Source organism: Excalfactoria chinensis, chromosome 3 (genome assembly GCF_039878825.1).
Source record: "Excalfactoria chinensis isolate bCotChi1 chromosome 3, bCotChi1.hap2, whole genome shotgun sequence".
Classification (NCBI taxonomy): domain Eukaryota; kingdom Metazoa; phylum Chordata; class Aves; order Galliformes; family Phasianidae; genus Excalfactoria; species Excalfactoria chinensis.
The window spans coordinates 68,408,338-68,435,142 of NC_092827.1; the positions used below are offsets into that span (position 1 = coordinate 68,408,338).

General features: G+C 43.4%; 2 protein-coding genes across 3 annotated transcripts in view; one reads left to right on the plus strand and one right to left on the minus strand.

Annotated features, from left to right (window-relative positions):
- The first annotated feature begins 5,544 nt into the window (after positions 1-5,544).
- NTPCR (nucleoside-triphosphatase, cancer-related) lies at positions 5,545-18,575 on the plus strand. Of its 2 annotated transcripts, none has more exons than XM_072331452.1 (5): positions 5,545-5,676; positions 8,763-8,925; positions 9,978-10,074; positions 12,466-12,675; positions 17,613-18,575. In XM_072331452.1, exons 1-5 carry the CDS (start codon positions 5,643-5,645, stop codon positions 17,679-17,681), a joined length of 573 nt encoding a protein of 190 aa, XP_072187553.1. In that variant the 5' UTR covers positions 5,545-5,642; the 3' UTR covers positions 17,682-18,575. The 2 variants fall into 2 exon arrangements, with proteins under 2 accessions (XP_072187553.1, XP_072187552.1); XM_072331451.1 differs by lacking the exon at positions 5,545-5,676 and adding an exon at positions 5,712-5,887.
- A 3,197-nt stretch (positions 18,576-21,772) lies between these two features.
- Positions 21,773-26,805, minus strand: part of PCNX2 (pecanex 2) — a 145,783-nt gene continuing 140,750 nt past the window's right edge. Inside the window, exon 34 of the mRNA XM_072331450.1 lies at positions 21,773-25,051. Within this exon, the coding sequence (XP_072187551.1) occupies positions 24,878-25,051 (174 nt within the window). The 3' untranslated portion in view covers positions 21,773-24,877. The remainder of the gene's footprint in view (positions 25,052-26,805) is intronic.

Genomic DNA, 26,805 nt, shown 5'->3' on the forward strand with positions numbered 1-26,805 from the left:
CCACGAAGAGATGCAACAAGTTTCTCAGAACATCTGTACCTAATGCGGAGAACAAGATAATTATTAAGGGGAAAATCCAGGACAGATTTGTTACCCATGATTAATCTTTGTGTTTTCATTTGTAAGGCAATCTGATACTGATTCCAGAGAGAAGCATGGCTGTGCTACTCATCCTTTACCAGCAAGTCAGTAAGTTACCTTGTGTCTACTTCTTACCCCTCTCGCACTGACTTTGAATGACCACTGTGCTGCTGTCATGATGGATGAATTATTCTCCAGGTCACACCACGCTGACTTCAAGGCAATTAATCCCCACTCCAAATTAACAGAACACTACATCCAGAAATACGAATGCGTTTTGGTATCAGCTGAAGGAAACATCTTTTAGTGGTGTCATTCTTGTCTCATTAGTGAGGAGAATCATATTATTTAAACTTATGCCCTGTAATGAGACATACAGATGCACCCTGTGGCACCAAGCAAGCTTCAAAAAAACAAAAATAAGAAAATGAGCGTGGCACAGAGGTTTTTCACAAGTACACAGGTTTTCTCCCTTACCAGTGCCACATCAACTCTCATTTTTCTCTTCAGAAATTCTGTTCAGCTCCCAGTCTGGAAGGCAGACTTGTGCATGTATACCTGTCTGGTCCTATTACATAGACAAACTATTTGTACTGTTTTCTTCCTGATTGTCTTATATACATTTCTCTGAAGGGCCAGAAACTTTATAATGAGAGAAACTAATCCCTCAAAGTACATATTGTATATACGTGTTTGTGTTTACAGTGATAAGGAATGCAACCATAAGGACTGATAGACAAACACTGTTTGGGGCTAGACAATGTTCTGCGCTGGTAGAGACACACAACAATGTTTTCTGAAGGTTGGTCTCTGTTTACAGTAGCAAATTCACATCATTTTCTTCACAACTACTGCCTGCTTAGGTATAGAGGGTATTTGTAATATTTGAATAGATTTATTTCTTCTATCTCTGCTTTCAGGAAGTACTTTCAGGAACTCTTCTGGCTGAAGGAACAGTGACAACCATTGATGGAACATAAAGAATTCCTACTTTGTGAACCACACAGGAAAACATTCACAGTCAAATCACTGACACAGACAGCGCCACAGTTTTCATCTAGAGGAGGCCCTGCATTTACCTAGTGGCTTAACTCTCTGGGAAGTTTGAGATTAAAGACTGGCAGGCCATAGAAGCTCAGTGCTTATTCTCAGACACCTGCTGACACCATGCTTGCCCCACAGGCAAAGCAGAGGCAGTCAGAAGGAAACAACTGCTGGTATCATTAGATGCCTAGTGGGATGCAGCTAGGCCCACTACCTGTGAGCAGGAACATTTCCTGCAAGTGAGAACAAGGACAAAGCCAAGAACTCTCTAAAATTAAACCCCTTAAAAAATAAAGTGTACTTCTCTATCCTGACCTCAGCAAAAAGCTGTACAAAATCAGAGTACTATGGATCAAAAAATGATTGCTGGCAGAGAGCAAGAAAAGGGTTTCAACTTAAACTTTCCCTCGCCCATAAGAAAAATTATAGACAGCAGATAAACAAAGGACCAGAAGTCTAACAGCGTGCTGAGCCTTCCTTGGGGCAGTGCTAAAACGTAAACTATTGCCCAACTGAGGGTACAGGTCAGAGATGGTAGATTACACTCTCATTCCTTCCAGCTTCTGCTCTAACGAATACCATAAATAACAAAAATGACCTCTTTTCTTAGCCACTGGTCTGGAAACTTGCAGTTAATTAATTTTTTCCCCATTCAACGTAAAGATCTAGGAATCCATCCAAGTTTTTTAGTGAACATCTAGCACTACAGGCAGGCTTCCCCAGGATTAGAAAGCAGTTTATAACTATGACTGGCAGCTCCCTCTGTGGTCTCTACAGGTCACTCAAAACTCAGAATCTCAATCTTCCCTACTCCAACAGGGATGTTCTCCAGGCACCAATCTTTTGCCAACACTTCTTTCATGGACTTGCCCAACCATGGCGTTCAATTCAGCAGGAGCTGAGTGTAACTGACACTCATCTACCAAAAACAGAGTCTGGGTTATTGGATAAGAAGACACTTTCTGCCAGCAGACTCTTCACCATTTAGAAATAAATGATTACTAAGCTACCCATTTCAGAAGACAAAGAGCTAGCTTTTTCTCTCCTCATCCTAAAAACGCATAACCCATCTCCCACGTTTCCTTTTAGAGTTACTGGCAATGCTAGGGTATGTGTTGTATTTTTTATTCCAGCCAGCCAAAAAAGCAAAAATCCCATGATCAGAAGGGCAAGCAGGCTGATTTCACAGACAACTGGCTATAGCACACAGCTACAAAGAAGACAACGTGCACACGGCACTTCATGCTTCTTGAACAGCTCGTGATCTATGCAGCAACTAGATTATAAAGTATACGAAAGGGAGCAGACCCAAATTCTAAGTCTTTGAGGAAATATAAATAAAACTTCAAATGCATTTATCAAACACAAGCCCCCCTTAACAGCAGAACTCCACAAAAGCAGTCATCATACTTACTGCCTGTTCTTGGTGCATTTGAATGACTTCAGTCTAGACACAGCACCCAGAAGGAGAGCACATTTTATGGTAAAAAATACATAAATTATAATGGAATGCTAATTAATTCAAGCCCTGATGCTGCAATGGCTTTACTCACACAATTGGTTGCAAGCCCAAGGATTTAGCAACACAGTGAAATAACTGATAGTTATTTCTATATCTGAAAGCAGAATGAAATGGTTCTTCAATTACGGTACTAGAAACCAAGGGTTCTGTCAAACAGCGATAGCCCTAAAACTCCCCACGTGTACTTCTGCAAATCAAAGGTTGATTTATGAAACCTAGTAAAATTGTACATTGAACAAAACAACACTGTGTGGCTCTCTTTATGCTGGCTTGCCTGGGCAACCAGCCAGAAGTCTGAGATAGTTTAATATTACACAGAAAACCTACCTGTAAAACCAACCACAATAAGTTCTGCGCAGGAAGTCCAGGCTAAGGATGAAGTAGCCAGTTATAAAATGTTGTACTTGTGTTAACTGTCTAGTAAATACACAGTCCTTTACTGTAATTCTTTCTTTAGATTAAAGATGCCTGACAAGCCCCTGTGGGAAGCCACAAGTTAACACTGTGATAATTTCACTGGTCTTGAAAAGAAAAAACAACAAAAACAGTCCTAGGATGTAAACTACGAGAATGCATTTTTCACTTTTAGATTATATGGGAAGCTTTGTTCCCTCATGACCCTCCACCCCTCCAAAAGGCATGTCAGAATTTTCAAGGTTGTTTTAAGTGTTTGAGCATGATACACGTTCAGCATTACTCATATGGAATGAGAACTAAAAGTCATTACGTTTAAGAGAAAGATAAATTAACTAAATGTGGTTATCAGTGAAAGTGGAGTATAGGTAAACAAGAATTAGGAATTACAATCTCTCTTCTCCTAAACTATGATGCAAACAATCCCTGGCCTACTCACAAGTAACAGATTTTGCTTCTAATCACTCCCTAGCTTTTATATAAAACAGTAGTTTTATACATATGCTCATACATGATATATAAGGTGTAATATATAACACATAATGTGTAGTAGGTGGGCTGGAATTCATCTTTAAGGGCCTTTTCTATGAGCATATCCAGTTAACTGACCACATACAATACATCCAATGACCGTACAATGCTGTTGAGGGCAAAAACTAGTTTTTCCCTCCCTTACATCAACATCTTCTGGCTCAAATCAGCTTGAATTTGTGGCTGAACCATGCCTCAGCCTTAAAAGGAAAAGCCTGTGAGTTTGGTTACAAGGGCACTATGGATGGTAGCTCCCTCAGCTTGAGGCTGCAACTAAAGAAGCACAATTTCCAGCAGCTGACTAGATGTTAGCCTACTGCACACAGCGAAAGTGCCTCAATGGCTGTTAGAGAACAACTGTAAATGGCTCTGGTTTATAAATTCCGGCTGAAGAAAGACTTTCCTCTGCTGTCCTAAGTGCAGTACACCAGACATGGGGATGCTGATAGTTCTGTGCATCCCCCACGCTCTGTGCTGGCAAGCTGCACTAGTTCTCATTCTGGTATGACTCTTCCTTTCCCTCTTGCCCTCAGATCCCAGCAGGATCCCAGCCACCGGCCCTGGTTATAACTGCCACCTGAGCAACAACTCACTAATTAACCCTACCTTCAAGCGCTGCTGCTTCACTGCAGCTCCTTCTGAAAGCAGGAAGAGCAACTTACACCTCACGAAAGTGCTGACCCCGAGGTAACGGGGGACTCCACACCAAAATCCTTTCCCCAGCTCTCTTAGCAAATCTCCACCTGCCAAGTCTAAACGAACAAGGAGGCTGAATGCGTTCGGCGGGCGCTCAGCGTGTGGACGGGAGGTCCCGACATGGTGTGCCGCGGGGCTTTCAGCGGCTGAGGCGGCTGAGCCGCGCCGGTAGGAGGCTCGCCCAGGGGGTTCAGCCTCGGGATGGATCTTCAGAGCAGGCTGCCGGCACCAGGAGGTTGGAGGAGATCGACTTAAGGTAGATCGTGCTATGCTAGCTCTGAGGTAGATGTGTCAGCTGGGAGCTGCACGAGAAATGGAGGTTCCCCAGCTCTGCTTAGCACTGGCGCGGCTCTGGGTGCCACAGTACAAAAGAACATAAAACCATTAGAGAGCGAAAGACTGTGAAGATGGTGAAGTAGCTATGAGAACCAGCTGAGGTCCCTGGCTGTCCTCAGCCCAGAGCAGAGGAGCTGAGGGGAGGCCTCACGGCGGCTGCAGCTCCTCACAGGGAGCAGAGGGGCAGCGCTGAGCTCTGCTCTGTGTGACAGCGACAGGGCCCGAGGGAACGGCATGGAGCTGTGCCAGGGAAGGGGCAGCGGACACAAACACGGCAAGTTCCGACTGAACGTAAGGAAAAATGTGCTGTGAGGATGACAGAGCATTGGAACAGGCCGGACAGAGGCTGCGGAATCTCCTTCCTAGGAGATTCCTCAAAAGCCATGGCACTGGCTGATGCGTTCCTGGGGACTGTGCTTGAGCGAGGAGGTTGGACTCTGCGCTCTCCAGAGGTCCCATCCAACCTCTGCTATTCCGTAATTCAGCGTTCTGACCCAATTCCCTCAGCTTTGTAGCGAGGCAGTCGATTAACCCGCTGCTTACCCTTCCCTTGCTTATCTGCACGGAGCTATCAGATAACTCATTTGTCTTTTTATTGACTGCTTTCCCGCTTCCTGGATCACGTTGTTTACTGAAATGGGTAAAAAAAAAAAAACAACAACCTCGAGGGAAAGCTTCTCCTAACTTATTCAGAAATTAAGTAGGTCAGGCTGGCTGAAAATATTAAAGAAAACGTTTAGGAACCGAATTTATCCCCTCGTTCCCTTAACCCCAACTCTTAAATAACATCCATCCTGCGGGAAGCACTAAGGCAGTCAGCCATCCCCATCCAGAGCTACACCAGCAGCTCGGGGTACCCCGATCCCCCCATGAGGGTACAGCACAACGCTCTTCAACCCGGCCAGGGTAATGCGCAAGGCCGCCGGGAGAGAGGCGGAGCGAGGGCGGAGCTCCTGCAGCCCACCGCGCCGTGCTGCGCCGGCTGTAAAAGGCGGAGTGCGGCCTGCTGCTCCCCGGCATGGCCAGGCACGTTTTCCTGACGGGACCCCCAGGTAACGAGGCTGCCTGGCGCCAGCAGCAAGAGGAGCCCGAGGAGTAGGGCGAGGGGAGGCGGTGTGGCCGCCCAGCACCTGGCGCGGCGCGGCCGGTGGGGGATGCAAGCCCCGGGCCGGGTGGGAAGCCGCCACGGCCGCACCTCCGGCGGTAGCTGGGCCCGGTCGCTGCCTGAGGGCACCGTGCGAGGCTGTCGCCGTTGTCCTTCCCGTGAGTCGCCTGCTGACTCGTTGGTAACTTCCTCACGCTGGATCCGTTTTAGCTTCCGGCCCAATTCTGCGTAGCGCGCAGGTGCTGATGGGCTGTCCCTGGATCCAGCCCCACTGCTGGCTCTTGGGCAGAAAAATGCCTGGACAACGAATCCCAAATCTCCTAAGCTTTAGTTTTTAATAATTTCTTAGCGCTGTTCTTTTTGTTGTTGTCTTTTTTTCTTTTTAATTGTAGTGATTTAGCTCTTGCAGTTATAGAGTTGGATAGCAGGCTTTGGCTGGAGGGGTGTTTTGTGGTGGCAATGGATATGGTTATAGAATTCATTTGAGTTCAAAGGGACCCTAAAAGATAATCTTATAATCTAGTTCAGTTCCCTTGCATTGAACAGGGACACCTACAGCTGGATTAGTTGCTTCTAGCCCCAGTCAGACTGACCTTGGGTGTCTGTAAGGAGACTGCATCCACTCCCTCTCTGGGCAACCTGTCTCAGTACCTTGCCACCCTTACTGTAAAAAAAATTCTTTATATGCAGTCTAAATTTTCCCCTTTCCAATTTGAAACTTGTTTCCCCTTTTCCTTTTGCAGCAGACCTTGCTTTAGAGTCTTTCCCTCTCTTGCATATAATTCCCCCCCTTTAGGTACTGAAAAGCTGCTAATCCTGAAGGGAGAGAGGAAGGCTGTGTGAGTTATGAAGTTAGTAAACAAAGCTGTCAGCACAATGGCAAAGTTTGTTTTAATAAAGTAGTGGGCCTTATTTTCTGAGTGAACCTTTTGCAGGTACTTGCGTGGTCTGGGATTAAAATAAAATGCTCCAGGTAGGTTCAGGTAGAGATAGATTCCAGTGGCTCTATTTGTCCTTTCTGCCCCCCAGAGTGGAGGCCGTCATCTGGCAGATGCAGAGGAGGTTGAGTTGGTTGCCTGTGTTCATTTAACTGACATTGAATGCATCGTTTTGATTAGATAAACGTTTAACTTTAAGCTTTCTTAAATTTACTTTTAATCACTTCCGCTTACTTTGGCAATTGACCAAATAAAGGTAACCAAATCAGAGATAACAAATCTACTCAGGTGAATTAGTATAAATTCTCTTACAGAGAATTTAGGGACAAGAGCTTGGAAAGATGGCAGATATTGATGGTTACGTTTGTTGGTTTGTTGTTGTTCAAATGCCAGGAATCCTTTTGACTTCAATCTTCAGAAATTATGGTTGTGTGGATGCCCTTGGAGCTACGGATTTTGTTGGTGATATTTTAGCCTGAAAAAGAAAAAGCTCCTGGGAGACCTTATAGCAGCCTTCCAGTTCTTAACAGGAGACTACACAAAAGCTGCTCAGGAATCTTTTTTATCAGGGAGTGTAGCGATAGGATGTGGAATAATGGCTTTAAATGGTTTAGATTAGGTATTTACAAGAAGTTGTATGCTATAAGGGTGCTGAGGCACTGGCACAGGCTGCCCAGAGAAGCTGTGGATGCCCCAATCCCTCCAGGCCAGCTTGGATGGGGCTCTGGGAGCCCGATCTAGTGAGAAATGTCTTTGCCTGTGGCAGGTGGTTGGAACTGTGTGATCTTTAAGGTCCCTTCTAGCTCAAACCATTCAGTGATGCTGATGGTTAAGAAAGTAGTTCCTAAATCTGCTTAAAATTTGGGCAAGGAATTTGATATATGCATGTTGAAAAGACTTCTCTTGACATCTTTATGCACACTGCAGTAGTAGGTATTCCTTGTGTCCAGAAGTTTTAATGTTTGGATTTTTTCTTCTGCAGGATAATTCTATTTTCCAAAGCAGATTTTCATTATAATAATGCTTAAAAATGAAATGGTAACATTGAATTCTGAGAGGCAACACTCCTCTTAAATCCCTTGACAAAGCTAAGGTTATACTTCTATAAAGGTAAAATAGGGAAATTGCTCCTTTGTGGGAACAGAGAGTGTCTTGAAGATGGCCAGCATTCACATAGTACATCAAATAGGTGACATCAGCTGGGAATGATCTCGAAGATCTTTATTAGGGTGGGAGAATGGATTGTGGGAGCCCAGTTTAATTCACTCAGGGAGAGACTTCAGGAGGTGTAAAGCTGGGTCAGCTATCAGCCCAGACCAAGTTGCTCATGGATTATCTAGTCAGGTCTTGAAAACTTCCCAGAATGAAACTGCAACCTCTTCCAGGGCTTGATTGATCTCACAGTAAAAAAAAAAGAAGATAAAATGCTTTTCCCTGTATCTAGTAAGTTTGCTTTAATTATTGTAGCATTAGGAGTCTATTTTTTTTTGCCACATAGGAGCTGATAACTCAAGGGTACGGAGCAATTCCAATTTCTAGGACAGAACAGAAGTAGTATGTACTTCATCTTGCTGGAAGTCACGCCTCTGGCAATAGCAATCAGTTTTGACCTAATCTAAAAAGAGGATAAATTCATTTCCGTCCTTGAAAAATAATGAATAGCAGTGATGGACCAGGAGGTTCATCAGTCACCCTTGTAGCTAGCCTAGGTACCAGTTGTGTAACAGTGTGGCTCTCACTGTGGGCTGATCTCTAGTACATTTGCTTGTCTTGGGGCAAGCTCTGTGGCCTGCCCAGGCACAATCGAAGTTAACAAGTTCACTTGTAGCCTGAGGTATTTGTACCATTCTGTTATGACTTCATTGTAGACGTAGGATAAAGGATTATAGCATCAGAACAGCATGGGCTTTAGAAGGTGTGTCTATTCTTGCTTTTTCTGCCTTTTAAGAAAAAAAACCACAACACCAAAAAAAAACAATTTGCAAACTTATGATGGATGTTCCTGCTAAATCATGTAGTTTCTGTGATGTTTAAACATAGGCTTTTACTACGGAAGATTAATGGCACGTACTTTTGGTTTCCTCTTTGTTTCTAGGGATTGGAAAGACTACTTTGATCCAGAAAGTCACTCAAGCACTGAAGTCCTCAGACGTTCCCATTGATGGATTTTACACAGAGGAAGTCAAAGAAGGTGGCAGGAGAAGAGGATTTGATGTTGTCACTTCATCTGGAAAACGAGGTCCTTTATCTAGAGTTAGGTACTGAGGTTTAAATTGTTTTAAGCAGCTTGTTGTTGTATGCTTCTCTGGTCTGTCAGCATGTTAAGTGCCCTTCCAGAAGGTGACTGCCAGCACAGGTAGAGTTTTCATGTCATGTTCTTTGTTCAGTTCTTGTTTTCTGGCTGATACCTGCAATATCTGTGTAGTCACTGTATTGCATAGTTTAAAAAAGAAAATGACCTGGAGAAGACTGTTTTCTTTTACTTCATATTTTACACCAGATAGAGCTTTTCTCCTGAATCCAGGTCTCTTTGGGATACATAGTGTACACAGGAGGGAAGATTATTTCTTTCTTCCAATTGATTTGTGAGTACAGAATCTGAAAATTCAAGATGAATAGCATGTAATGTTGTATTAAAGAGCCACCGACTGGCCTGCAAATCCTACATGTGAATTTAAAGAAAAAGGGAGCCTCAGAGTCCCACTAAGAATAGGGCTTCAGAAGTGCAGAGCACTCACCTAATTTACCAGGCTAGATTAATGATTCCTGCACAACTTAGTCTATTTCCATCATGTTCAGACATAATTGAGCTGGCCAAATGACTTGCACACTGCTAACAAATGCAGCTTACCCAGAATAGTGTGATGCTGTACATACAAACTGAGTATTTTTCAAAGACCATTGAAGTGTTCTGCAACCTATTCTGAGCTTTAGGTTGTTGCTTTGATGCTGTCTAGTATCGCACTGCCTAATTTAAACGTAGCTCCTGTGCCCGCAGAAACTGCAGGTGTATATTTTGATTTCATTGTGAATATCTCTGTTACCTTTTATATTTTCTTTGTCCTTCTGTACAGTGTTCAGATTGAAGCTTACATAGCACTGAAGGTAGCTTATGGCATATTTGTTATCTGAAAGTATGTTAGCTGCAGTATTACATAATGCATTGCTTTCACGGTTTCTCTGCTTAGAAGAATTAAGAGCAAATTGACTTAGTGGAGTAACTATTCTAGTAAATCCACTTGAAATGACTGCAGTACGTTCTTTCTAAACTTATTACTTAGAAGGATTTGTGTATGTCTTTCAAATTCAGTTCTGATTCTTCTACTTCAAGACGTGAATGTCGTGTTGGACAGTATGTTGTAGACGTTGTTTCATTTGAGCACTTGGTTCTGCCTGTGCTGAGAAATGTGAGTATTATACTAAAGCTGCTGGAAGAAATGGATGCTTTATGATAATGATTGTTATTGGAAGGCTCTGTTCTACAGCACTCAATATTGATGTTAATTAAGGGTCTCATTCTTGAATTCCACTCATTCTTGTTGCCTTCAGGATCACTAAGCAGGGGGGGCAGAGCTGTCTTTATCTCTCCTGCCTGTTGTGAGGTGTGAGCTTGTTTTGCCTCTCCTCCTTTATGTGACATCGTCCTGTGGCCAGGCCTTGGGTTGAGAGACAGCCAATAGGAAGTTACTTCCTATGCCACCACCTTGCACAAAGCGTCCAGGTGGCTTATTGCACACAAGTGGCTTGAGTTAGTGGGTCCACGAGAAAGGATTTTGTCACTGTTCCTCTTCACATCCCTTTTTTCTCCCTCTTTTTGCTCTAATCCCATTCCTTTAGTAGAAACATTATTCATGTCTTAAATCCAGTAATTTTTATTACCGCTGTGTAAGCACAGCTTGGTTTTAAATGCTACAGCAATCTGCTAATTTCACATTTAGCCACCTGCACAAGCAGTGCTCTGTGACAAGACTCAGTCTTTTTCTTGTCCTTCTCTTGTCAGCAGTGCAAGCAATATTATGATCATCACCCTTTTTCCATCTCCTTCCTCTCTTACCCCAACCTTTCCCACCCTTCAAAATTAAACAAGAACAGATCTGACTTTGGCAATAGCGTGTCGTAAACTGTGTGCAGTAGCTGCTGAACAGTACTGCTGAAAATCATGTTGTGATTTTTCTATGCTGCCAAAGCTCAGGGGGCCAATGAAGAAGGGAATTAATGAACTTAGAGCAACAAAAACCAAAACCAAGGGGGTGTGAGGAGTGAAAGCAAGACAGAGGATCAATTTCTTGTTTTTGTCAAGGAATGTTGAAGTCTGAAAGGGAGGAAACAAAGATGTCAAGGAGAAGGGAGATCTGTGAAAGGATTTAAATAAAGCTGCTACTCAGGAGAGACTTGACTTGTGTTTTAGTATCCACGTTAAACAGTTCTTCCGCTTTACCAGAAATAAATACTTGGTCTTCAAAGGGAAAAAATGTTTAGATTTTTCAATAGCATGGCTGCTACTGGTGCATGTTCATGGTTCTACAGTGCTGCTTTGAGTTGATTTGTTCCTCACATCTGTAACTAGCGGAGAGTAATTCTTGGTTGCCTACACCAGGAGAGGACAGCCAGAGCTTTTTAGATCACGCTATGTAATGAGAACTAAATGGAAGATGATTGTTCTGACATGAGAGAGGAGAAAAAGCTGGCAGTGGCGTGATTGTTTCTCCAGATAACTTTGGACAAAGTTGCTTGTTTTGAGAGGAGTGCTGGGTTTTGCCATCTTAGCACTCTTTCATTTTGGTTTTCATTTGGTGTTTTTTTGTTTGTTTTCGATTCTAGAGGTGCTATCACTGTGTGCCTCTGCATCGCATGCTGTGATGGCAGGTTCTGATCACAAAGCTGATGGTCAAGTCAATTTTGTGGCAAGAGATTGTGCTAAAGCAGCAGATCAAACAGAACCTGAAGGCTTAGGGTGAAGGAGAACAGTGTTCTTGCTTCTGGAGAGATCAGCACGTTTTTGTTTACAGTTTGACCCCCTGCCTTCCTGTTCTACTTTAGACAAACTGCTTTGATCTGTCAAAGTTTTATCATGATGTAACGAATACTGGAACCAGAGGTGAAGACCCTGAGTCCTGCTGGAGTGCATTCACTCCTCTGCGTGCCTCAGTTTGCAGCACTGAGAGCTCACCTGACACAGACAAAAGTGCTCCTGTATGAGCTGATAATGAAAAAACAACCTTCATAAAATCTGAAATCTTAATTACAATTTGGAAACTGTAGATAAGGGTGCAAACATCTGATGGATTTTTATTTTTATGGCCAAAACAGTGAGGAACTATCTTCTAAATTTAAAATGGTTTTTGAAAGGCATTCTGTAGCTACAAGCTTCCAACATTGGATGTAATGCAAGCCGTTCCTAATAATTACATTGTGTCAATATTGATTTATTCCAAATGCAGAATTCAGTGTTCTGAAATGTTTGGGTCCCTCAGGTTTAATGAGAGCAGTTCTTTATTGTCAAACAGCTGGAGAACTCTGCTCTGAAGGAAAGGATGATATTCTGCATGTTTCCTACCATCGTAGCTGGTATCTATGCCATGTGTGTATTCTTACCTTTCCACCAGTCTTTGCTGAAACATAAATGGCAGATTTGAAGTCGGTCACTTAGCAGCAGCAGCAGCAGCGTTGACTTTTCACTTTTCCCCAGTAGAACAACAGATTGATTTTGGAGGTGGTTTTTATTAGTATGGCAGTTATTTCTATTGCTTGTTCTGAGTTCCATGATGTTTATAATCTCCTGATGCGCTTTTCCACAGGTAAACCAGGGCAGCGGTGCAGAGAAAAAGATTTGCATCATAGATGAGATTGGTAAAATGGAACTCTTCAGCCAGGCTTTTATTCAAGCTGTTCGTCAAATGCTGACTGGTTCTGGGACTGTGATACTTGGAACTATTCCAATACCGAAGGGAAAGCCACTGGATCTTGTTGAAGAAATAAGAAGCAGGAAAGATGTTGAAGTGTTCACTGTGAGTAATATTAAATACCCTTTAAGAGCCGTCTGTTCTGGGTTACGGGTTTGTATCTGGCTCTGTTTAAAAACCTGATTGTTGCTACCAATTGTTAGCTGTGGAGAGCTTGTATGAAATGAGCTTTTTAGTTTCCATTTGGTTCTTAATGGGCAGGTGTTCACCTTATTAAAAAACAACAACAATGGCAGCTTCACACAGCTGGCTTTGCTTTTAAGAGGCTGTAGAAGTAATGATGTTGTTGTCGTTAAGTTTTCTTACTTTACTATTATTGCCACTGAACTATTCCTTATTCCTAAGAGTTAAATCTTCTAAAGTACAGTCAGATTTATTTTTTGCAGACTGGCTTGCAGAAATACTACCAGTAAATCAGATTCATGGGGCAGGGGGGAAAAAAAGCAGCAGTGGAGTTTGCAGAAATAATTTGTGGAAGAAAGACACTTGTAAATGGAGTGTGCTTTCTCTGGAGTCAGTGAAACAACTTTGGAATTCATCATGTTGTTTTACGGACATCATATTCAGGACAATGGGGCCTCAAAATGATTTTCTTATTGGTTACAGAGAAATCCTACAAGATTTTCCACAGCAGAACTGCCTGTTCACAGGGATACGTGTGAGGTTTTCGTAGCATCTGTATGTGCCCTGGATACTTTATAAACACGAGCTAAATGCAGCCCCCTCTTCTTTGTTATTTTTTCTGCTCAGTGTTACTGTTTCTAGTAAAGGATAAAGCTGTACATCTGAAACTGAACTGCACATACCCATAAATTACAAATATAGTAACTGAGACTTGCAGGTTCTGGCTTACTAGCAGGGGCAATAGGCTGTCGAGCAGTATGGTTCTGCAGCCTGCTCTTGAGTGGAAGCAGAGCACAGTGGCAATAGTATTTCTTGTAATCCAAGTGAATGAGGAAGGAAAAAATCTTTACCACTTTATACTGAGTGATCTTAATTAGTGCAGAGAAAGCAGAACCTCCATCTTCCTTTCTCCTCTTCAGAGTGAGAACAGAAGTGCAGTGCTTGGAAACACACAGCTTTCTTTTGCTTGGTGGTCCTATCATAGAATCATGGTATGGCCTGGGTTGAAAAGGACCACAGTGATCATCTAGTTTCAGCCTCCATGCTGTGTGCAGACCAGGCTGCCCAGAGCCACATCATCTTTCTGTTTTTTAAATTAAAAGCCTTTTAAAGTGCTGAAGCAGCCCTAGCAACAAAAGCAAGAAAAGATTCCTGTCCCCTCATAAACATTCAGCTCTTACTTTTCCCCTCAGAGATCAAAACCCACATTTCCCACTGAGAAGCCAGTGTGCGTTGCTTGTTGAGCTGCTGAACAGGGATGTGTGTGAATGTGAATTCCACACGATTGCTTTATGGTGGTAGAGCTTGTGGGGAGAAGGGATGGAGAAAGTAGCCTCTTACTGCAGTCATGGCAAGGCAACAGTGTCTGTTTGCTTCTCTCAGGAATGGTTCTAGAGAAAAGGATTTGGCTTTTCAAGGACAGTTCAAGTCTTCCACTGCCTCTTTCTATCAGGTGATGTTCTAGAGGCTGCTGCCATTCAACCCAAGGTTATTAGGTGTGTCATGCCATTACATCATGTTTTTAAATGTTATGGCCTGTATATTTCAATAGAGCAATGTTTTCCCTACCTGAAAAAAAATCTATCCTTTTTATGCTGCTGAGATTACAATGTGCAGGTTTCTTTGAAAATGCAGATTTCTCTGTTGGATCATTTAGCTGAAAGCAAGGGTGTGAAATGTGTGATAGGCTGCAAGAGTGCCCAGGTGACAAGAGATCCGCTATGCTGAAGACTTGCACAGGAGAGCATCTGTCTCTCTCTGGTGACACACTGCATGCTCTTCCCCAGCTGGTTAAAATGAGTGCATGAGCAGGAACAGAACCTGCTGCTGGAGGCGCAGTGTGTTACTGGCTAGAGTAAACACTGAATCACCAGCTACTTTCTTGAAGGGCTGTGGCATGCAGAGAACTTGGAGCTCCCCAGTAGCTTGTGGTTTGCTTTTTCTTGCTGGCTTTTATGATGCCCAGAAGAGCCCAGATGTATGTGTTCACCTTCCAAGAAAGTTCTGTCTGCTTTGTCACTTAACAGGGAGTTAGGTTGCATTCAAGTAACTCAGCAGAGTTTTCTGATCCTTCTTTTATTGTCACAAGGATGGTTCTGATGTTTGATGCTAAGGGCATAGGCACAGCTGTTGTGGGCTTTACAGTCCATTCTGTCTTTAGTTGCTGTAAAAATAGGCTCAGATGCCCTAAAAGTAGTTGGGATTTGGATCCAAATGTTTAATTTATTACATTTAGAGCACTGAACGACAGGAACTCTGATATTTAACACATTTTTTTCCATTGTTGCCCAGTTCCATTTTGCTGAGAACTCAACTTTCCAGTGAAATAGAGGCTCTTTTTGCAGTGCCTGGATCTGTGTTATTTTGCAGACGCGGTGCCATAACTAGGATTGCTTTACCCTTAGCAGCTGGCATGCCTTCATTTTCTCCCACTTTCCTTTCTTTTCATTTTGCATCTGTAAAACCCCACAGTGAAGTCTGGTTGTTTCTGCCTTTTAAGAAAACTATTAGTTAAATTGGATAAGAAGAAGAGATTCCAGTTGAACAAACTACAAATTCTGTTCCCTCAATGGCACTTGTATAGTTAGGGAAAGGAAGCTTCTGTCCTCTGCTCTTGCATCCTTGGAGTTTAGGTGATCATAGAATGATGTGGGTTGAAAAGGACTGCAATGATCATCCAGTTTCAAACCCCCCTGCTATGTTCAGGGTTGCCAACCACCAGACCAGGCTGCCCAGAGCCACATCCAGCCTGGCCTTGAATGCCTCCAGGGATGGGGCATCCACAACCTCCTTGGGCAACCTGTTCCAGTGCGTCACCACCCTCTGTGAGGAAAAACTTCCTCCTAATATCTAACCTACACCTCCCATGTCTCAGTTTCAAGCCGTTCTGCCTTGTGCTATCTCTACCCAGTGATCATTTATTCAAAATGATCTAAGTGCTTAGTAAAAAGGAGCACCTACAGTTGCCTTTACTCCCTAAAAATCTTCCCATCTCTTTGTACATTCAGTACAGATACTGGGAGATTTGTTCTGCCTAGGAGAGCTGCCTGTGCAGAATGTCTCCAGGCCTTAAGAGGAGGCCGATATCTATCAAGCAGCCTTTGCAAAATGGCTGTGAGAGTTTCCCAGCACTTGGCACTTTCTCTCTAATGCTCTCACTGGAGTTCTGGCATGTAGGTATGGAAGAGGACAGATAAAATGGAGTATTGTTTTCGTTGGCTCTGAGACAGTGGGAAGAGCTATTAAATGTTCAGAAGGTTCTTTGAAAGTCAGGATGTCAGGACACTTGCTGTGAGATTTAGAGCTTGGCTCATCTATGCTCTGTGCCTTGTTTACCTCAGGGTACCTCAATAGTCTTACTGAAGAGCAATTCCATTCTTTATTGTCTTGCTCTTTGCTATTGTGGGCTTTCTTTTTATCTAATAATAGTCTTGGAATGATGCTCAATAAAAACAGCAGCACTTTCAGGGAGATCTTCCTGCCCTTTCCTCTTTGTTTTCTTTTTAAGTCACTTTTTCTTCAGTCTCGCGTTGATCTGCTCTCTTGAATTCAAGTGTCAAAGGTGAGACGGCTGTCTCAAGGTTTACAATGTTGTTTTCCAGCATTTGGATAGGATGTCTGTGACAAATAGCAATTGGTGCCTAGGTTAAATCTTTTAGGTAGGGCTGTCATGAGTTTCTTGGTGACGATGATGGTAACAATAATGGACTTTTTCCTGTTCAGTACTATGGTCCATACTGGCTGGAAGGAATCCAAATCCATGTGCTCAGGTCTTAAGTGTAGCTACAGGGAATGCAACAAAACCTTGCTGGTGGAGAGCTTTATGTCATGCATACTGTGGTACCTTCTCTTTCTCTTCAAACTCTGTTAATAGATTTGAGTGCCCTTATTATTTTTTCTTTTTCTGTCTCATCCATCTTTGTGTGATTTGTTCCTGCCCTTTCTGCAGAGATCTGAACACTGCAGCAATTTCCTTGAGCGTTTTAAATGAAGCTTTTACTGACACTTAGCAGTTTTTTAGCCCTTTCAACACTTCAGCCCTCTCCCCAAGTGCTGGTTGAGTTAGTAATGCTGTGGTCACGTACATAATGCAGGTGACTGTATCAGGGCAGAGCCTTCATGAAGGGGAAATCTGCAACCCCCAGCCCTACAGTTCTGTGCTCTGTCACTGTTGTACCCAGGGGCTAAGCTGGCCAGCAAGTGCCTTGGCAGTTTACGGTAGTCTGCGTATGCTGAGACACAGGTGGACCCAGCAGAAGGCAGGATGTTGGAGCCTATGAATTTTCACATGGGCTGGTGTTAAAGTCCAACATTTCCAGGGACTGGTAAACAAAGGACATAGCTCAGTGCATGATAAAAGTTCCCCAGCTTTTAAAATTAGTCTTATTTCTCTTTCAAGGCATTTCTGTCCTGCAGCACTAAGGTTTCTCACTGCACAGTTTTGCTGTTGTTAAGCCAGTTCTAATTTATTCATTGATGATGCTTTTTACTTGGCCTGTCATCCATAGAAATATCTTTTCAAGTACTGAAGATGTAAGACCTCCACTTGTAGGAAAAAATAGGTTTGGTATTTGAAAGGGTTTTCTAGTAATGGCAAAAGTACTCAGTGGTCCTTTGAGCAATTCCTGTTAGTTATTCAAGCTGTGGTATCCATGCAGTGGGTATCCGTGAATAATTAAATCATGTGCAGTTTGGTGGGTTTAGTTAGTTTCGTGTGTTATTGGTAGCACAAGAAGGCAAGTGTTTGATGCTCAGCATTCCCCCACCAAGAATGAAATGCATTTGAATTTCTGCTTTGTTTTTGAAGTAAGCCATGGTTGTTCATCCAATTACATCCATTTTAATTTCTCTTTTTCTAGGTAAGTAAGGAAAACAGGAACAACATCTTGCAGGACATCTTGGCAGCTGTGGAGTCATGCAGACGATGAAGACCTTTTCTTCCTTGTAAACACCAAAGCTTTTGTCTATATAAAACATGACACTTGTGGATGTTCTAGTCTGTCCTTCCTACAAAAGCCCCTGAGGGGTTACTAGAGCATCCAGGGTAAAGCTGGTATTACTCTATAGTTTGAAAATTTAGATAGAAAGATTCTTGTTTATTCTGTTCACAAGCTGATCTGTTTCAAAATTCTACAGACACGTAGTTAATGTGAAATTCCAACCTGGGTGTTTGAGAAAGGGAGATGGTCTGACTCTGATCCTGTTACACCCTGTAAAAGCAATTAGCTGCCAGATAGCTTTGAGATCTTTGTCTTTCAGGGTGTTGAGGACAGTTCTATCTGGAGGATAATTCACGGTCTGTAATTCCCACCCAGTAATGTGCATTGAAGAACCAGAACTTGTGACCTTGGTGTGACAGAACATGCAACCCTTTTAGCTTCACAGGACTGAGTCAAGTCTTGACATATGTTTTCCATGCAGAGTTTATAAGGTTGGGATTGACTTAATACGGCATGTGTCTATATGGGGATTTTCAAGCCATTATATTTACTGATACTTTTTTTTTTGCTTATCTATCTTTTTTCTTACTCAATTCTGTACACATGTACTGGTTAGTGGTGATAGAAGGAGTGTGTGAGGCTGTTAGACAATGTATTTATTTTTCTTATTCCTCTGAGCTTTGCAAATGTATTCAGGGAAAGTGCTGCCACTTAACAACATGCAAAATTGATTAAAACAGAATTCCCTCCCAGGTGCACGCTTGTTCACTGTATGATTTATAGTCCTCTTTGGCTGTAAGTTAAGGCTTCAGTTGCTTCTTAACTTTTCTGTTCAGTTCAACAACTGTTAAAGTGAGCAAACTAAAGGCATTTTCAAGCATCGTTCTTGTTACTTATTTCTGTGTGAACTGACACCAGTAGTTCAATGTGGGTGGATGGGGCAAGCTGTTTGGTTTTTTTACAGGTGCCCTGGAAACAGCTGGGAGTGTCTTTTCTCTTTCCTGTATTTAGATAACAGTCTGGTACTGACACTGTCCCTCCTTAAATGGCAGGAGGGTTAAAGGACACAATGGCCCTGTTCCCTGACAGCTTAGTTGCACAGCTATTCTGGCCACATTCATTTGGGTAACAGTACAGCTTTCAGATCTGGGGGAAAGAGAATTCAGAGATCCCCTCTGTTAGGAATATTATTTAGTCTAATACGACTCTGGGCTGCTTTTCACAGTAAGAGGCTGTGTCCTCAAGGTATCTGTAATCCCCTCGTTAGTACAGGCATCTGTCTGTTGTCAAACAAGAAGGATGAAGGGCTCCAAATTCTGCCTGTACAACAGGAAATGGAACTGTTGTGAATGAAATATGTCTAGCTCCTGCCCCAGCATTTACCATTCATTGCCTTTGGTAGTGGTGGCTGCTGGCTTCTGTGTTTTAAATGTGATAGATCCCATCTGAAGCATTGGAGTCTGATAGCAGTGCTATGGCTCCAGTGAGCTTGCCCTTGTGTCACAAGAAGCATGCAAGGTGCTTGTTCTGTCCTTGTTCTAGAGGGTACTCAGTGTGCTTGTAGCAGCTTTTCTGCGTCCAGCTGGAGGACACTCACTGAATTAAACCATCATGTCCTGTCAAGGTTGGCAGTAAGAGCAGAGGCAGCTGCCCTATATTACCTGCAGGAACCCAAAGCTCAACTTCTTTGCCAGTGTTCTTTCTACATCAGCCCTGACATGATTTCATGCTGTTGAGAACTGATAAAATGCTGCATGTGCAGCTTTTACCTTGTGCACTGGCTCCATTCCCCATTGCTTCTCTAGACTTGAAAAACCAGGGGACTCCTTTTCCGAAGTGAGAACAGTGGTGCATATCCTTGCCCTAAGTGGAGCCAAAGGAAATGAAGGTTGTCTTGTGTGATGAAGTGCCTTCAGTGCTTTTCATGTCCCAGCTGTGCAAGTAGTATTGATACTGCTGATGCCTGGTACTGAAAGGTTTGTGTTCTTTTCTCTCCCTTCCATGCTGTTTCTCGTGCTAGCACAACTCAGTGGGATTTTGCTATGGACTGCTATTGTGCTACTGCTGGGCACTTTTGTGGCTAACCATTCTTGCTTGGTCACCTTCTTGTACAGACTGTTGTATTGGCTTCTGGATTGTCCATGGTCTTGAGTTGCATGGATTTTTGCAGTCATCCATATGCCCTTGTTAGGCTTTGTTTTAAATGTGCACAAACTTTTAGTAGGGGTTTGCATCTGCACCTTTATGTGCATAGGAGCGATAGCATTAAGAGGGTGCCTTCTAATGAGGGTGTGGATGCACTGCAAGTTCACTCTCCTTAGTGAAACTGTGAGCTGAGGTGGGGGTTCCCTTGCTTTAATTTGCTGAGCAAGGAGAGGATACTGGCAACTGTGACTTTTCACATACCAGTGTATTTGAAATGGAGATACTGGAAGGGAATAAGAACTTCAGAAAGGAGATTTACATGGAAGCCATCATCTGAATTTCAGTGGGATAAGTTAAGCTATAAAATATGCTGAAGAATAATATTTCTTTCCACGATCAAATAGGTACCAACATTCTCAGAAGTGTTAAAGAAGGTCTGACTTTTAAATCTAAAATGGAGATATTTGATACTTAAGTGTAGGCTGGGAAGGGGAATTTCTTCAGGAGTGATGACAGCAGAGTTCGGGTTTCCAAACTCCAGGCAGTAGTGTTAGGAGTTGCATCACCTCGTGATGCGTGTTCCTCTTAAGAGTAGGTATATTGCCTTGCTCACTGCAGTCCATAGTTAGAGTGGAAAAAGAATCTTCAGCTCTGCTAAGTTTTGAGCAGTGTGCTGATGGGACCTTGTGTTGGGAGGGGAGCTGGTCACTGCAACGACTTACCCAAGATGGAGGTGAATTTTTCCTTCTCTGCTGTGATTGAGACATCAGCCTTCTAAAGCAGAGGGTACGTTTTGCCACTGATGTTTGTGGCTCTTCCTTTCCGCTGCCTGGCTCTACCTTGGTGAGTCTTTTTGCTGTTGCTGTTCTTTAAATGTGTTAAGAGCTACACGGTGCTCTTAAGAGAAATAAAGAGAAATTTTGTGATCTGTGTTCAGCAGGAAGATCCTAAATGGTTTCAATGGTCATTTCTGGCTTTTGTGTTCTGAGACAGTCTTAAAGAAATGATTTGCCTGTTCCGAATACGCACTGAGCAAGACAGCATTACCAGCAACTGAAATTAGCTTCTATGGCACCTTGTGTTTACTTTAGAGGTAAAAAATGTATTCTCTGGTCTTACACTAGTACAATATTTGGAAAGCCCTGAGAGAACTGTAACAACAAACAGAGCATTCGCTGTTCCCCTGATGGGCTGATTTTACTAATAGCTCATGTTTGGTGCAAATAACCTCTGATGGAACAGCACGATTCCAGATGACAACATTAGCGCACCTGCAGGTTTTAATTGGTGCAAAAAAGAGGGGACCGTGAGGTCCCAATTATTTTCTCAAGGCCTGAGAACTGAGGATGTTTTTGGCAAGGGGGGCTTGTAATTCAACATAAATAGCACGCAGCATGGAATAAACAGGGCCTGTATTATTTAACATGCATTAGGCCATTTTTGACTTGTAATGCTCTGAGAAGGCTAAATGAGAGGTGAATCTTTAACACCGGACCTACTGCAAAGTTAATTATAGGTCATATAAGGTCTGTCTTGCAGATTTCAGGTTGTACAAGCAGTGATGAAATGCTGTAAATACCAGCTCCCAATGTGGGGAGCAATCTAAAAATGGCAATAATTGGGTAGTTTAAAAAACAAAACAAAAGATGAGGAGATGATGCTTATTATGTGCTGCAGAATTTCACTGATGATTCTAATCTTCTACGAGCTGCATAGAATTCAGCTAATCTTTAACTTAAATTCCCCAGCAAGAGAAGTGCACTCACTTGGGTTGGAACCAAATGCTACTAAATAGCTCTTTAAAAATGCAAGTAGCATCGCAGAGACTCCAAGAACTTCAGCGTTTCAGACTGAGTGTACCTGTCTGTCTTAGCAAGGGATAAAGAATCCCAGTGGTAGGGAAGTGCTTTTACTAATGTTTGTCTTAAGTGCAGAAATGAGGCAAGACTTTTTAGTGGCAGCTCAACTTCCTTATTTGTGCATGCATGCATGTATACATATATAAATGCTTCTGAAACACTTCAGAATAGAGGGATGTGCAGGACCTGTGGCATTTGTGTTTTGGGATGAACTAACTTACTTTTGTGACTAGTGCCCATCGCTGTTTGCTTCTTGCTGTGGTAGGAAGGCCATCTGGGGGCTTGTTGGCATGTCTGATGGCTGTGAGCAGTTCTGCAGCCTGCTGCTGCTTTGGTAAAATGCTGCTAACATCTTTGGGCAAGCTCTGGGTGTGCTTCCCTCTTTGGAGTTTATCACTCAGCGTTCGCTATGTGATGTGAATGAGAGACTACCAGTGGAAAGAGAGTTTAGGAAATCAAAGTGAGGGCAGGTGGTGAACGTCCCATATTTAATGTAAGGGCTGAAGTGCTGTACTTGTGCTTGTTTCACCATACACTCATCAGCCTCCTGCTTGGAGCTTGCTGTACTTGCTGGATATGCTCCTCCCTGCTCTTTTGTATTGAGGGCCTCATCAAGGCAGCTTGGATTAAATCATGCCGTGTTTCTCTTCAGCAATAGTGCTATTATCTGGGGATGAGCTGAGCAGCAGGTGGGGGCTCCGTCTCGTCATCCCTGCTGCTGCCTCTATGAAAGAACTGCGTGTACTGACTGCTCTTGTGGACAGAGAGATTTCTCCCAAGGAAAGAAAGATGCCTTAAACGTATCTTCCATCACATGCTGCTGTATTAGGATACTCAGTTAATAACCTGTATTAGGATACTACAAGTAATTCACTCCTGTTTGTGTGCGGTGCCTGAACACAGAAGTTAGGAGCTGCCTGTTCTGGCAGCCACCCTGCGCAGCAGGAACCTGAGCCTCGTAGCACCTTGTATCCTCCGGGCGCTGGTGGATTGACCTCAGTCAGGAACTGTGAGGTGGTTGCATTTCTTAAGGGGCAGAGATGTCATGGAGATGGGGGAGTTTCCTGAAGAAGTGGTGCTGGTAGGTGTTCACCATTGATGTCAATGGAATACAGCCGTAATAAGAGTTTGCACAGCTGTTTCTCAGTGTGGTTTAGTTTGCTTGAGGCAGATGCACAGAATAATTGTACTTGGTTGAGACCAACAGAGTTGCTTTTGATATAAGTTAATTCAAGTTGTAGTTTAAGATTTGGCAATCACAGGCCTGGGTGAGGTTAACCTGGGAAGGCTTAGTGCTTTCTGCAGCTGTTTGCCCCACTGTGGCACATAACAGTTTAGGAAGACGGCCGTGGTGGTTTATCCTAGCAGATTGCAAAGCCCCTAAGGCAAGAAATAGGGCCGGTGCCTGTCAACGAGAGCCCCCCAACCTACACCTGTAACTTCCTTGTCCTGTGTACTGGGTGCCAAGCATGCTGCCAGCCCCGTGCTGGTGGAGGTCTTGTCTGACCAGAAGTGGGCAGAAAGGAGCAGCTGAATTCAGGTTCCTGTGCATCACAGCTGGAGGCAGCAGCAGGGCCTGAGCTACAGTGATGGCAGCTTGTCTCAGGTATCCATATACATGGTATCCATCTGCTTTTATGCATGTAAACACAAGCAGGATGTTGCCTAGATTATGCCAGGCATTATAATGAACGATTGTCAAGATCTGTGTGAATGGATGGTTTTATTTGCACTTGCTGTTCTTTGGTTCTACTTCTTGTCATCTCAAGTGTGGCACGCTTGGAAGCTTGGAATGGAACAGTGCATCAGCTAATGCCAATAACGCTTAGCTGGGGCGTCTCTCATTAAGTGTTCCTTGTTAACTGGGGGCAGCCTGGCTGCACGTTGTCATGAGGAGAACTAGAAGCAGTCTGTGGTGGTTTCAGTGAAGAGGGACAGCAAATCACACATAGCTGCAAATTGTTTAATTAAAAAAAAAAACCAAAACCAACCAAACGCGCGTGTGTTTATGCCCTATATTACATTAAGGATTTCTTGCAGCCTTTTGCTCATGCATTCCTGTAAATCAGTGTTTCTCAAGCTTTGTGAGAGCACCGTCTCTCTCTCTTTGCTTCATCTGTCTTTATGTAACTGTTAAACTGGCAGCAGCTCAGTTGCTCTGGGGGAGGGGAAGTGGAGCTGTGTGGAAGTACAGGCTACATGTGGTTATGGACACTGAGCTGTGGCCAGCAATTAAAGGCATTGAGCTGTTCCTGGCCCAGTACAACCACAGACAGTAACTACAGCCTGCTTTGCTCTCTGCTGTCCTTGGGGAGAACTCTCCTGGGCCCTTGTTGCCTGCAGTCTGAGAAACACTGTTGTAAACTGAACAGGAGCATGAGAGAAGAGCAGCTGTTAATAGAGAGCTGCTTTCTTTGCAAATAAGGTGCACCATACGCTTTGTGAAGGCTTTCCATGCACTGGCTACTTTCTTCTTTGCGCTTGACTTTTGTTAATGTGTTTAGCAAGGTTCGTTCACGCAATGTTGCAGTATAGCTGCATGCAGTATATCGGTCTGGGTGATGCTATGTTGCTGTTCATAATTACCACCTGCATAATGTGTTGTATGAAAATAAAGAGATTTGCAGTTGGGGAAGAAGAGTCAAATCAGATTCCTCTCTAATGTCCCAGCACATGTAGTACTGTCCTTGTACATGTTCACTGCTTCTCTTCAAAGCTGTCTTTTGTTATACGTTATATATCAAATGCCAATTAGTTTGCATGCAATCAGCTGTCTAGCTATGGCAGGAAAGGATGTCTTGTGTGCTTTTCACTAAGTTGTGTTAGCATCTCCTATTGCGTTCCCTCATTCACCACCTGTTACTGTTTCTGTTGTCACCATTAGTGGGTCAGCGCCTCTGCAGGGGAATGAATGTCACACAGGTTGCATTCGTTGCAGGATTTACAAGAACCTGAGATGAAGTGGCACCGTGATTTGTAGAACATCTTCCAACCCTACCCATGCCAAAGGCCTTCAGCTGAAGAACCCGTGCCCTGCCATATGCCTGCTTAAAAGTCAGAAAGACAAATGTTGGGAGGTTGCGTGTTAAATCTGAAAGAACAGAAACCCACCTGCAGCTCCCTGACTTAACTCTGTCTTGAATTCTGAGAAACGTGTGGCCCTTGCGCTACCAATAACCCTTACTGCTCCTCAGACAGGCTTTGCTGAGAGGCGGTGTCTTCCAGGGCCATGTCTTCCTGGCTGGCCCTTCGGCACTCCAGGGTCTGACTCATGAGTATGGCGTGGGACAGCCCCTGCTCTCGACGAGGTTTAGATTCTGTCGCATCAGTCACATCGCAGGTCTCGGTGAGCTGCTGCAGAGGAAAAGAGGACTCGGTGAGATCAGGAAATAGAATGTAAGTAACACTTTGGCTGTTTTTTGAAGTGACGGGTGAAAAAGTTAAGAATTGGTTTAGGAATGTCATTCTGTGAGACTGCATGGGATTATTAACATGCATAATTCACAAGGGGCTGCTGAAGAGAGAACAGGTACTTGTAATGCATACATTAGGAAAGAAAAGCAGAGGAGCTCGAGGTTTAGTACTGCAGATGTACAAGCATAGAGAGCTGTAAAGTACTTTGGATTGAAAAGGACTTCTGGAGGTCATCCAGTCCAAACCCCTGCTTCAAGCAGGGCCAGCTTATAAGAAGTGAAGTCTGGTTAGTCTGGGGTTTGCATAATACACCAGATTTTACATCCAACTCACAAAGAAATTTTGCTGCAGAACTGGAATGCAATTACCAGCCTGCAAATGTTATGCATGCCATCACCTCACTGTAAGAACTCCATCGATATGAAAGCTTTCCAGAGCTGTACTGTATTAAGGCGTAAGATACCTCCTTAGTAGTTCCAATCAAAGCAGTTACTTTGTGGCCAGAATTCACCTCATCTAAATGTAATGCTTGAGGTGTATCATTCAAGGCTGTCAGTGGTTGACAGAGACTGATGAGTCTGACAGTGGAAGATTTTCTCCTGACAGCTGTAAGGATGAGCTGGATTGTCCTCTCTGCTGAGTACAGAGGCAATGCCAATGACCTACTGAGACTCCATACCCAAATGTTACATGGCTTAAAGGCAGATGAGGTGAATCCCACTGCTGGTACACACCACTGCACGCACCCTGAATGCCTGCAGATTACCCTGGAGATTGCTGAGAGTTGGCATTGTGCCCCGTCACCTGATACATTCAGCTGTATGCATTAGTAATGCTTACTAGAATGCTAAAGCAGGATTGGACCCAGGTGAGTAATGTTCAGTTAGCTTCTCTTGAAGTTAATGGCAGAACCTCATAACTATACTATGCGTGGTATTTATGGGTAGAGAGCAAAACACAGATGAGGGAGCTTTGAAATTTGGGGAAGTTCTATACAAATCAGTATAGTAGAAGAAAAAGAGTTTGGGCTTTCCATAGCCTCAGTTTTCCCCTGTTGCCAGTTTCACTTCTATTTTGATAGGCCAAATGTGAAAGTTGGTCTTAATGATGCTGTCAGTGAGCCTCTAGCTGCAGCCCCCCTTTATCTCTGATCTATCTTCTATTATGCTTTTTTTTTTTAAGAGGTAAACATTTCAAAATACAGGAAATCAACCCAGGGCAGCCAAAGTGAAATAAATACCTTTCAAGAGACAATGAAACAGTAACACTGCTCTGTCCCTTCAGTTTTCCAAGGAAGACGAACTGAGGGGAACAGAACTGGAAGCCTAATGGGACGGAGGCTGCAAGTTATTTGTGTGTTCTGTTTTTCCTGTAGGAAAATGCTGATTCACAGAGCAAGCAGGTTTCTTTAAAGGCTTTTTAGTTTCCTTTGGGAAATACTTCCTACCGACTTTTTCTGCTTAACCCTTTCAGCAACAAGGTCCCAAGGTCCTGGATTGAATTACAGGTCAAAAAGGGTAACAGAAAAAAGTGTAGTGTTCAGTGGGAGCCATTCCTTTTTGTACAAATAATGCAGTCTTGGGTAAGCGAGCAGGAAAGGAGCTACTTACTTAGTCTGCTCACGATGGTACTTATCACCTGCTCTGCATAAAACAGAACTGAGTCTCCAGTCTCCATGAAAAGAGGTACTTTAC

Bases quoted from the DNA above. Each gene is read 5' to 3' on its own strand.
- NTPCR (XM_072331451.1), top strand. From the start codon at position 5,779: ATGCAAGCCCCGGGCCGGGTGGGAAGCCGCCACGGCCGCACCTCCGGC. The intron at 10,075-12,465 runs GTGAGTATTATA...GCTTTTCCACAG, and splicing joins TTCTGCCTGTGCTGAGAAAT to GTAAACCAGGGCAGCGGTGC. The intron at 12,676-17,612 runs GTGAGTAATATT...CTCTTTTTCTAG, and splicing joins AAGATGTTGAAGTGTTCACT to GTAAGTAAGGAAAACAGGAA.